The sequence below is a fragment of the Colius striatus genome, chromosome 18 (assembly GCF_028858725.1).
Source record: "Colius striatus isolate bColStr4 chromosome 18, bColStr4.1.hap1, whole genome shotgun sequence".
Taxonomy (NCBI): Eukaryota; Metazoa; Chordata; class Aves; order Coliiformes; family Coliidae; genus Colius; species Colius striatus.
In genome coordinates this window covers 8808289-8820633 of record NC_084776.1, presented here as the reverse complement: position 1 = coordinate 8820633, position 12345 = coordinate 8808289, and the positions used below count along the sequence as shown (strand labels likewise).

Genomic DNA, 12345 nt, shown 5'->3' with positions numbered 1-12345 from the left:
TGTGTGGAGACTCTATCCTTTTGGAGACAGAGAAGTGAGAACTGGTGGTTGTTTTCAAGATCACAGAATCACAAAATCTTAGGGGTTGGAAGAGATCTTGAAAGCTCATCCAGTGCAACCCCCCTGCCAGAGCAGGACCAGCTAGAGTAGGTCACACAGGAACTCATCCAGCTGGGATGTCTGGATGTCATCCTGAGAAGGAGACTCCACAGGCTTACCATGCATTTATGGAGTGGCATAATGTTTGCAGTTGTATTTTCTGTTCCTTTGCTGACATTTAATTGCTTTCACCTTGTTAAGCATTGAACTGTTATTTGCAGGAAATAACTGTAAGGACTCTTAGATCCCTTCCCTGAGTGGTTATAGCTAATTCTGAGCCCATCATTGTTTATGTCTATAGCTAGGGTTGTTTTTCTGTGTGCATTACTTTGCTTCTGTCAACACTGAGTTTCCTCTGCCATATCATTGCCAGTCATTTAGAATGATGGCATGCTTTTGAGCTTCTTTACCACTAGGTTTTATTTTCAGTACTTAAAATTGCCTGATGACTGATTTTGTCAGCTCACCAGTCATTTCCTCTTTCAGGTGATTTTTGAGTACAGTGAGCAGCTCAAATTCCACCAGTAGCTTCCCATGCCCTGACTCCTGTGTCTCAACCAGCTGGTAGCCTAGGAGACCTTCCCTCTTACCTGCAGTAATACTGATAACTGAAAGATAAAAAGCTGATAGTGATGAAAATCCATGGATGGAGATACACTGGCTGTGTGGAGGCAGCTCCCCCATTGCCCAAGTTGATGCCTGAAGCCAGTGTGATGAGCTGCCTGAAGCTCACCTTTCCAACAACTGCAAAAGGGGTTTGTAGTGACAAGATCAGATTTTGATAACCCCCTATTAGCTATCTAAAACAGGTTGGGAATTTTAGATTCCTTATTTTATCTATCTCTGCCTTATGAGAGCCCCTGCCAGTCTGCCTAGAGAGTACCAGGGAGTAACCCAGTGCTTCCACATCTGAATTCCTTTAGAGTGGACACCGTCTGTTTCTAGACAATTGTTATTATTAGTTTATCAATTTTTCTGAAAAACGCTTTGTCTGCTGCTTCAGTGTAAGAGCCTTTCAGGGATTAAGGGATTGGAGCATCTGTCACATGAGGAGAGGTCGAGAGAGCTGGGATTATTTAACCTCAGGGTTTATTAGTGAGTTCAAATACCTCATGGAAGGAGAGAGTACGAAAGGTGGAGCCAAACCCTTCCTAGTGGTGCCAAGTGAAAGAGCAAGAGGCAATGGGCACACATTGATATACAGATTTCTCTTAAGCAGTATCATTTAATCTAAATGCTATTTTTTACTGTGAGAGTGGTTGAACACTGGCATATTTCCCAGACAGGTTGTAGAGGCTTCAGCCTTGGAGATATCCAAAAGCCCAACCAGATACAGTTAACCACCTGCTCTAGTTGACCCTTTGCTCTGAGCAGGACAATTGGATGGATGATCTTAAGAGGGGCTCTAGCCTCAACATTTGAGTGATAGCACCATGTTACAGGCTGTAACACTGAGACCCTCCCCAAGCTCTGCAAATATGAGCTGTTGTGTGGTGACCTTGCCTTTCCTGGGCACTCCCTGTACAGCTTCATCATCTTTTAGTTTTATAGGCTCTCTGGTAGGTTTCTAGTTTCTGGAAAAGGCTTTATTATTAGTTTTCATGGTTTTCAGAACATGGGTTCTTAAACCATTGTTTTGCCTGGATTTTGTGCTACTTTCTGTTTTAGACATAATTTCCACTTTCTGAAGACTGTAATTTTACTCCTAATAGGCTCCATTACTTTGTTTTTTAACCACAAGAACTCCTTTCTGGTCCTTTTTATAGGTGATATATGTTTATTCTAAGCATCTAATATGGTTCCTTTGTGTAATTTCCTTGCCACTTCTAAGCAGTTTATCTTTTCGGCAGCTGCTTTTAATTTCTTTAGCAAGTTCCTTGTCCTGTCTTTGGATGGGATAAATCACCTCCCAGAGTGCTCACTAACACAGTCAGCTTGGATTACACACCTAACTTGAAAATGAGGGTAGATTTAGCCCATAAAACCCTGCTGTGTGTGACCTGCCCTGTTCCTAATATGTTTTTATAAAGCTGTTTTCTTTCCTGGAAGCTACAACACTGTAAAGGACTCTAGATGAAAAACTGAGACTTGACTTATCCATTTCCCTACCTCTGCATAATACTGCTTAATTTTCTGACAGATATGTCTAATTACTTGCATGAATAAATAAGGATTTCATGTTAAAGGTCTTTGTAAAACCCCTTGCTTGGGTTTTTTTCCCCAGTAGATGATACTGAGGGGCCTCACTGTTCTGTTAAAAACGAACAAACGTTTCCATTTGAGCTTGGTACATCTACTCCATCAGCTGTACATTATTGTAGGAGAGTATCATCACTGAGAATCCAAACAGCTTGCTTTATTGCTAGTGATTTATACTGGCTATTTTGAAGTTAGAAATGTGCTTGATGTAACTGGGTATTTGAGGCAGTGAATTGCACACAGGCACAACTCTGACAAGTACCAAGTTAAAGCCTTGGTGGGTGCTGTTCTTTGGTGTGATGGATTTACATTATGCAGGTGTAAAGGAGGGGAGACTAATGAAACCTTATCCCCTTTGTCCCTGCCAGAACATCCACTTGGTGTCCAAGTGGCTGGGTTCTCTGGAGAAGAAGCTGGAGCAGCACAGTGAGGGCAGCCACAAGGATTTCCGTGTCTTCATTAGTGCAGAGCCAGCACCTTCTCCTGACAGCCACATCATTCCCCAAGGCATCCTGGAGAACTCCATCAAAATCACCAACGAGGCCCCCACTGGGATGCATGCAAACCTGCACAAAGCCCTCGACAACTTCAACCAGGTAGGAGCACAGTGAGGCTCGTGCTGGCAATGAGTTGGCCTGATGTAGCTAGAGCCCGTCTAGTGAGTGTGGTGTATGTGGGCATTACCACTCCCAGGCAGCAGACCTGAGAGTCCCTTTGTACTGGGTATTCTCTCAATCCAAAAACCCTCTCCTCTCCAGGAGCTGCACACATCTCTTTCCATGGACTGATTTTTCCCATGAGTGATCCTGAAAGGCCTTTATCTTTTGAAGGCCATGGGATACCAGACTTTTGTAGTTCCATTTGAACATGAGGAGAAGCTTCCTTGGGTTTTGAGGTGAGGGAGCCCTGGCCCAGGCTGCCCAGGGACGGTGTGGAGGCTCCTTCTCAGGAGGTTTCCAAAGCCACCTGGACACATTCCTGTGCCCCTCGATCGAGGAGAACCTGCTTTAGCAGGGGTTGGACTGGATGAGCTCTGGGTTGATTCTGTGATTCTGCCTTGTTTAATCATTTTCTCACCAATGTGTGATCCTTAGAAAGCCTGTTCTGGTACAGAATCAAACTTCTGAATGCATCACTTAGGAGATTTTTGTTGTATTTCAACTTGATTTCTGTGTCTGTGTCACTCCTTTTTGGGCTGGCAAGTGACATATAACATTTAACACCCAAAGGCATGAAGAGGTGAGCAGGTTAAACCTTGTTTTGTTGCCTTCTGTTTCACCAGGGTTATAGGTTTAGAATTGCTACAGTCACGTCCCACATCACTCTTCAAAGCAGCAGAGAGGGATTTGGTATTGTGAGCCCTGAGGCCTTTCAGCCCAAAACCTTGCTGACATCACAAGCATTCCAAATTGGAGCTGAAATCTCCCTGCAGGGAGGACTTGCTTTGCCAGATGAGAGTAAAGTAGGCCATCTTGAGAGCTGCTGGCCTGCAAGAAGAATAGCTGATGGCAGATACTTTTATTGCATGGTGACCATATACACACACTCCTGCTACAGCAGGCACAGTCCCTGCTCTCTGCTGCTGAAACTGCAGCTTAGTCTCATGTGCAGGGGTTTGTTAGCAAAATCTAAAATGAAAAATCACTCTCCAAACTGGTTGTTTTTATAGTTCCCAAAGCCAACGTTAGTTTGTTGCAGTGCTGACTGTGTGGGGATCTCTCCTCCTAACATATACACTGAGAAACAACAGAACACACCTTATATACATCACAGAAAATGAATGTTCATGTAATTTCCAAGAATTACTTGTCTGTCTGATCCCTATGCAATACAGAATGACTTTTAGGGTGGAGAGCTGAGAAACACAATCATACGTGTTTAGCAGGTACCTCTTTTAGCTCATTACCATACTTAGGGGTGTTAACTTTAACATTAATGTGATGGTTACTGAGGCAAAGGTCTCACTCTGGACACTGTGGCCTTGCTGAAACTATTTGGAAGTTGTTTGTCTGCTTGATCCCATGATTTATGGCCAAAACAGGACCATCTTGCTGCTGTAAGGCTTCCTCCCTTGGCTGCTTCTCACGTCGATCTTGCAGGCCTCTGCCTTCCAGGTCCCAGAATGACCTTCAAGCCCATCCATGTGTGCACAGCAGATAAATGGGCACTGCCACTGTTAACCTTTTGCATGTGAGTCCCCCATCATCCACCCTGTTACTCTGGTTACTCAACACAAAGCCCAAATCGTGTTTGTACGGGATCAATTTGGAGAGTGCCCCTCATGGTGACAAATGAGGAGGGGTCTCTGGTGCCTGGTATCAGGATGCAAAAAGCAAGGTGTGTGGAAATGACAGAGACTAATCTTGGTTTGGTGCCACAGAGGACATGGGTCACATGAGCACATGAGTCTGCTTGGTGGCCTCACTGGGCAGCTCTGGGCACTGCAGGGCAGGAGGCTGCCACAAGCAGGGAGGCATGAGTGCCAGTGGCCCCCCAGGGAGCAGCCTGTGTGGCCAGGGATGCTGGAGCTTGGCTTGTGTTGTTTTCCACATGACACAAAGGCCAAGGGCTACCTGTTTGTGTTAGTGATGACACCTTTCCTAGAAACACAGACATTGCCTTCTGCTGCCCTGAACGCTCATTGCCTTCACTCACACATCACTGTTACCTTGGCATGCCGAGGTCTCACAGCAAGTTTCTGGCTGTTAAATTTAGAGCAACCAGAAGAGCCTGAATGTACTTTCACCCCTCAGACTGCCTTTTTGGATCAGCAGTGCTGGCGTTACGATGGCCTCTCCTTTCTGCTGATGACTGTTCCGGAACACACAGGGCAGACTTTGCAGGATTGCTTTCTTTTCTCTCTGTACAGCTCTTGTCATGTGGGACCAGGCAAGAGCAACCCTAGGTTATTGTGGACCTCAAGCACTGGTCCATGGGGCAGAGAAATAAGGGCAGCTCACCACTATTTTTGCACTTAGATGTTGGTGTGGAGAGAGACTTAAGTGCAAGAGCTGACATTGCTGAGCAGGTGAGGTGGGGAGGCGCCACGCAAGGATTAATGCCACTAGTCAGGGAGTATTATTTTTATCTACTGTCATTCATCATCTTGAACTCCATGAGACATCCTGAAGAGCAAGGGAGGGGAGAACCTTCACCCCACATAACATTTTCATCCTGCTTCTACTCCTTTCTATCAGATAGCAATTAGCATTTTCTAAATTGCTGCAGTATTGTAAAATGCCTCTTATCAGAAATCCTGGAGCGAGTGGGTGGAGCCCCTTTACACCTCATTTCCCTGCCTTGTACAGAATGGATGTTCAAATTTAGCTTTCAGCTGAAAGCTGCAAAGAAGGCCCATTATTCTGTGTGGGGAATATTGTTCTGCTTTGTAGCAGACAGAAAAATGCACAACTAAATAGAGGCCAAATGAGACTGAGCTGGATTCTTACCCAGTGTTCACTCAAGCTGGCTCCCCTTCAAGCTCAGGGACCCTTTCTAAAATGAGAAAGGCCAATATTTGAACCAGTTCTTCCTCAGGTTGCTGATAATGGAGGGAGTTTAAGAGTGCTGTCTAATCAACAGGAAAACAGCTTTTGGGATGTTCTTGATCATCTTTTGCAGTTAGTCAATGTCTTGCACACTTTGGTGTAATGGATTTGACTTCCCCTTTTCATCACAGATCCTGAACTCTGCTATGCTCCCCACCTGATTAGGGGTCTAATGTTGTATTAAGATAAAGGTAATGAAGGGAAGTCACACAGGCACTCTTTGTAGTCTTCATCACAAAGCAGAATGGACTTAAAGAGGCTTTCCATGGGGAGAGAGGATGAAGGGGCTGGTGTAGCTGCTCCCTCCTTACTCAGCCACTTGCTCAGCTTTGCAGGTCTGATCTACTGTACCCTGGATATGCTGTTCCCAGGGAGAGTGTGCAGAGATGTGAGTAAAGGTGTAGGCAAGCACTTAACATATTCGTCTCTCAGGTCTGGGGAGACCTTGCCATGAGATTCTTGTCATGAGTGTTCTACCCAGCCATGCTGCACTTACCAACACAGAATGGGGGCCAGAGCTGTGCAAGCCTGTGCCTGGCTTCAGCCTTAGGAAGGGAGTTCAGCTTCCCTAGTGAGAACTGAGCTTCAGCCTCATGCCATGCACACAGTTCCAGCCCCTCATCCCTTCTGCAGAGGGTCTCCTGTAACATCTCCTGATGCTCATGCTGATGAGAACTGCCATGGCTGCCCAGGCTTCCCCTTGCTGCCTGCCTGCAGAGATGTCACTCCCAGCACCATTCAGAGTTCTCTGGAGACCAGTTCTCTGTGTTTATTCTCATTGTTTAAATGATTCAGGCTCCTGTCTCTCCACTTCCCACCTCCTGATTCTGCCTAGTCATCTGTAGGCATTCAGACTTTAAGGGTCACCTGGAAGTTTGGAAAGGAAGTGCCTGTGGCTGTGCTGCTTTTAAAGGACTGCATTAGATTTTTTGGTTTGCAATGTTTGATCTCTCCTGCTTTTAGCAGTTTCTCTTGTCCCTGTTTTGGTGTGCTGCACAAGGTCGTGGTGCTGCTGCAGACGTGGCTGGTGTGGCTTTGTGCAGAGAGTCACAGCAGCGGGAGCACAGCCTTCCTGGGGTAACTCCCTGCTACTTCAGCCCTGCAGCTCAAAGAAATGCTGTGCCAAGGAAACCTTTTGTACTCAAGGGGCAGGTTAGGCTGTTCTTCCAGGTAGACTGCTCCTCAGAAGTAGCCTGGCTTTGAGCCATGGTCCTAGTCCCACTCCTGGCACGTTTGCCCTGTGTGGTATCTTTCTCCATCTTTCTGGTGTGGGTTGTGAAGCACATGTAGGTGGTGGTGTGTGGAGTGGGTATATGTGTCCTTCCCTTCTTGACTGTCAGTATCTGTACTTGTGCAAAGCCACTTTGAATTGGAAAAGAAAAGAATCATTTGGAAACTTAAGTATCAGAATTTGCTGATAAATTTGCATTGTAAAGCCACTATCTTAGAAAATTAGTGATGATATCATAGAAAAATACAATGGTTGGGGTTGGAAGGGAGCTTTATTGATCATCCAGTCCAACCCCCCCTGCTGAAGCAGGTCAACATAGTGCAGGTCTCACAGGAATGTGTGCAGATGGGGTTTGGAAACCTCCTGAGAAGGAGCCTCCACACCCTCCCTGGGCAGCCTGGGCCAGGGCTCCCTCACTGAAACAGTGAGTTTGTTCTTATGTTTAAATGGAACTTTTTGTGTCTCAGCTTCATCCCATCACCCCTTCTCCTGTTTCCAGATACAGTAGAACCCACCATTCCTGACACCTGATACTTGTAAATATGAGCTCCCCCCCTCAGTCTCCTCCAGACAGCCCCAGTTCCTGCAGCCTTTCCTCATAAGGAAGATGTTCCAATCCACTCAGCATCTTGGTAGCCCTGCACTGGCCTCTCTCCAGCAGTTCCCTGTCCCTCTTGATCTGGGGAGCCCAGAACTGGACACAGTTTCATAGAATCATAGAATGGTAGTGTATATTATGCAGAAATGAACTGTTTGGGCAAATCAATTCACTCATGTTCGAAGTCTGGTGTATTTGGGAAGCCCTGAAAGTACCTGAGTGCCACATGGACTTACACAGCCCTGCCTCTCTGCCTGTATTGCAGGATACCCTGGAGATGTGCACTCGGGAGCATGAGTTCAAGAGCATCCTCTTTGCCCTCTGCTATTTCCATGCCGTGGTGGCAGAAAGGCGCAAGTTTGGCCCCCAAGGCTGGAACCGTCCCTATCCCTTCAACACTGGAGACCTCACCATCTCTGTGAACGTGCTCTATAATTACCTGGAGGCCAGCTCAAAGGTGAGTGGACCCAAGGTGGACTGTTGGGTGGCTTTTAACCACCAGCAATGGACTGGATTGTGCAGAAACCCCTGGGAAGTTCCATTAAATGCCATCTCCTTGGTATCTTTGTTTCTATAACTGCACAGTTCGGTACACCTTTGTGGTGAGAGAGGAAGCTTTGGTGTCACTCACATCTGTATCAGCTTACAAATCATAGCAAATACTGCCTGTGGTCTTTATTCACTGAAAACACATAGTGGCCTTTGGTTTAACAGAGTTTAGAATAAATCTGCATCTCATTGGGAAAGTGCATGAAAACTGTGCTGTGATCCAGATTTCCTTGGGCAGGATTTAACTGGTGCCTAATGTTTGTTTGCTTAGAAAACTTGAAATAGTGAAGTGGAAGCACTGGCTGTGCAGATCTGTGCTCAGTGCTGTAGCTTGCATGGACATGGCTGGTGGAGCTCTGGCTGGCTGAGCTCCTTCATGCCCTCCTGGTTCATTCTTCAGGTCCCATACGATGATTTACGCTACCTGTTTGGGGAGATTATGTACGGGGGTCACATCACGGACGACTGGGACAGGAGGCTTTGCAGAACCTACTTGGAAGAATTTATTAAGCCTGAAATGCTGGAGGGAGAACTCCTCCTTGCTCCAGGCTTCCCCCTCCCAGGGAACATGGACTATAATGCCTATCATCAGGTAAGCACTTTGTTTTCCACCATTATTTATACACACAAATTGAGCGTCTTCCATAAGCGCCCTATAATCTGCCTTAGGAGGCACTGAATAGGGCTGCCATGGCTCAGCACACCCCTTGTTATCTCCCATTATGTTTTGCTTCTGTAGACATTTCAGCATTCCCTTGGATGAACCAAGTCTAATGGTAATTTGCTACTTCATCATAGGCTCATTCTGCTCATGCATGAATAGGAGAACTGTATTGGTTCCTGAGACTTGAGTGGGGCTCCCAGAAAATTACATTCACATACTGTTTGCTAAAATGGCCCTTTTAAGCTCCTTTTATCATCAGTTTTGATGAGAAACACTGAAGGGTCTTGTTGATCTACATACTGATCTCATCTGGTCTTTGCACACAAATGCAGTAGCAGAGTTAGGCATATTAGGCTGCTTTCTTCATAAAACTTAACTACTGGAAGCTAAATTCCCACAAGAGACTTCAGGATATTGATGCTGAAATGCACAATGGATAATTGGTAGAGAAGGTCTGGGCCTGAGATATACAGCCAAGCCAAACTCTAGCAATTACTGAATTTTCCCAGCAGGAGTAGAAGCAGTTCTGTGAGTGATTGTACACTGCATTCTTCCATCAGTTTGCTGGTGTTTCAGCCACAAGCAGAGTTACATCAGCCTCTGGGCTTCCTTACTGGCATGGATGATACTTCCAGCACTGTGAACTCCGCAGGCAAAGTGCCTTGGACTGTGTATCTAACCTGAACCTGAATTTCTCTGTACAGTACATAGATGATGCCTTGCCTCCAGAGTCTCCTTATCTGTATGGCCTCCATCCCAATGCTGAGATTGGCTTCCTTACCCAGACCTCGGAGAAGCTGTTCCGCATGGTGCTGGAGATGCAGCCGCGGGACACCAGCACGGGCGAAGGGGGAGCCGTGACCAGAGAGGAAACGGTGAGAGTGGCAGAGGAACGAGCTGCTGAATTGTCATGTAATCACAGAATCAGTTTCATTGCAAAAGAGCTTTAAGCTCATAAAGTCCCAGCCCTCCCCTCACCCTGCCAAGCGCTCAGCACCTCAGCTCCACGGCTTTGGGATCCCTCCAGGGCTGGGCACTCCCCCAGCTCCCTGGGCAGCCTGGCACAGGGGCTGACACCCCTCTCAGGGAAACAGTTCTGCCTCAGCTCCAATCTCCCCTGAGGCAACTTGAGCCCATTTCCTCCCATCCTGTTGCTTGTTACTTGGGAGCAGAGACTGACCCCCAGCTCCCTGCAGCCTCCTGTCAGGGAGTGTCAGAGAGGGCTCCTGTCTGCCCTCAGCCTCTTCTTCTCCAGGCTCAACACCCCCATTCCCTCAGCCCCTCCCCAGCCCCTTGTGCTCCAGCCCCTTCCCCAGCTCTGTGCCCGGCTCTGGCCACGCTGCAGCCCCTCAGTGTCCCTGTGGCAGTGAGTGAGGGGCCCAGCACTGACACAGCCCTGGAGCTGCAGCCTCACCAGTTTTGATACCTGTTTCATTCATAAGTAGTACTTTCTAGCTCAGGTTTGTCCAACTGTTCTGCCTTTGCTGAATACCTAGTATCTAAACCCACTAGCCTCATAATATGCAGAACATCTCCATGGTGGGATATAACTGTAGTATTGTCAGTAAAAGGACAATGGCTTTTAATTACCCCCTGAACTGCAGTGCCTTCATTATCATCCTGTGAGGATGTTGCAAATAAACCTTCTGTTGCCTCCACTGTCCCTGAGCCACTGGTCCCTGTGCACCATACTGTGACTGGCATATCAATGGGCTCCCCAAGAGCACTGCCAGATACCAAGAGCCACCCAGAGCTCAGCCTACATCTTACTGCTGCCACCAGGTCCCAGGCTCTCAGAGGCCTTGTAAGTCTTGATTTCCAGCTGAACTCCTTTTGCTGTGCCCATGTTCCAGCCTGATCTCAGCTGTTCCTCTCGAAACTCATAGCTCATTAAAGTCTGGCCCAAGTATTCATAGCAGGATATGAAACCAGCCAACACTTGCTCAGTTTTTTAGTTCTCCAGTCTTAACAGCCCAGCACTGTGTTTCAAGCTTTGCAAATTAATGACTAATAATGCCTAACAGAAAGCTTATATGAAGTCTGTGGTTTCACAGATGCTTCCTTTGGCTTGATGTGGAGCTAGGGAACTTACTCCCTTTGCCTGAGGGTCTCTTAGAAGTGCTTGGCACGTTCACATTTCAGTCTGGAATTTGCAGTGAGGACAAAAACCCAGAGGTAGAAAAGACAAAGGAGATGCTCAAAGATAGTAAACGTGACTTCCTCCTCTCCCCTCCTTTCCTTTTGCCATTGAAATATAATGAGACTCCTTGGCCAGAAAGGCAAAATTATCAGTGAGTGGACAGGACATGGCTACTCTGCAAAATCCTGGTGATAGGCAAGAAGACTGTCACAAAAGCACAGAAGTCCTCGTGGCTTTCATGGCTTCTCTGAGAAGACAAGCTGCCTGAGAGCAACAAGTGTGGCCCCACTGCACTGCATTGTGCCTGGGGCGATACTCCCACAGCTGATTTTCTTCTGGAGGTGATCTCTGTGTTTATCTGAGCCATAACTGGCCCTGGCTGTATCTTTTTCACTTGGTCCTTGAATGACTTAAGAGTTTTCTCAGCTCCTCCATTTGAGACTCTCCAGTCCCTGGCTTGGCTGAAGCCGTTTTAGGGCGCTCACAGGGAAACTGCAAGCCTGTCATTTTCCTGAGGCTTTGACAAGTTCAGTTACTCCCACAGATTTCTGAGGCCACACTGCAGAAAACGAGCTGTAATTGTCATGAAAAAAACCCAACCCTGAGCCAAAGGGATTTGCAGGGGAATATCAAATTAGAGGCTATTTCTGTACTGCACCTGAGGTGCAGCTGAAGAGCTTTTCCAGCTGAGCTTTAGCTTTAACCACCTCTCTGGTTGCAGTAACAACCTACACATCATCACCTCTCCCTGAGGTCTGATGTGAGTGTGGAGGTTCTGGAAGTGCAGCAAGGGGAGGAAATTGGAGTACAGAGTGCAAAGTATGAATGTTGATGGGCATGGCAATAAAATTACCCTGGGCTGCCTCTGCCACTGCCTGGCAGCTGTCACTGGCACCTGCACACCAGGTTTTGCACCTCAGATGGTAGATTTGTAGCTTTGTTTTGCGTTCCTGATAAATCCCCAAGAAGCAGAAGCCTTGCTCAGGTTCCAGCACTGAAGACAAGCATTGTGTGAGATAACTTCCATACCAAGCTGTCCAACAGTCCACCTAATGCTGAGAGATACTGATGATCCCAGGAAGGTTAGGGCCTTTGTGCCTCATTGTCAACCAGAAAGGTTTTTGTCTGTCATTCATTTTTTAGACACTACAAACATCCTTTTGCATTGGAGATTTCCCTGGTTAGTATTTAGAGTCCTAAAGCCCTGTTTCCAAATCAAGCTGTGATGATGGAGTCCTGTGTCCAGTTCTGGGCTCCTCAGCTCAAGAGGGACAGAGAGCTTCTGGAGAGAGGCCAGGGAAGGGCCCATCAACATGA

General features: G+C 46.9%; 1 protein-coding gene across 1 annotated transcript in view; it reads left to right on the top strand.

Moving 5' to 3' along the window:
- Positions 1-12345, top strand: part of DNAH9 (dynein axonemal heavy chain 9) — a 190041-nt gene that overhangs the window by 163456 nt on the left and 14240 nt on the right. Inside the window, exons 63-66 of the mRNA XM_062011180.1 lie at positions 2667-2894; positions 7941-8132; positions 8625-8816; positions 9593-9763. Coding sequence (XP_061867164.1) covers positions 2667-2894; positions 7941-8132; positions 8625-8816; positions 9593-9763 — 783 coding nt within the window. The remainder of the gene's footprint in view (positions 1-2666; positions 2895-7940; positions 8133-8624; positions 8817-9592; positions 9764-12345) is intronic.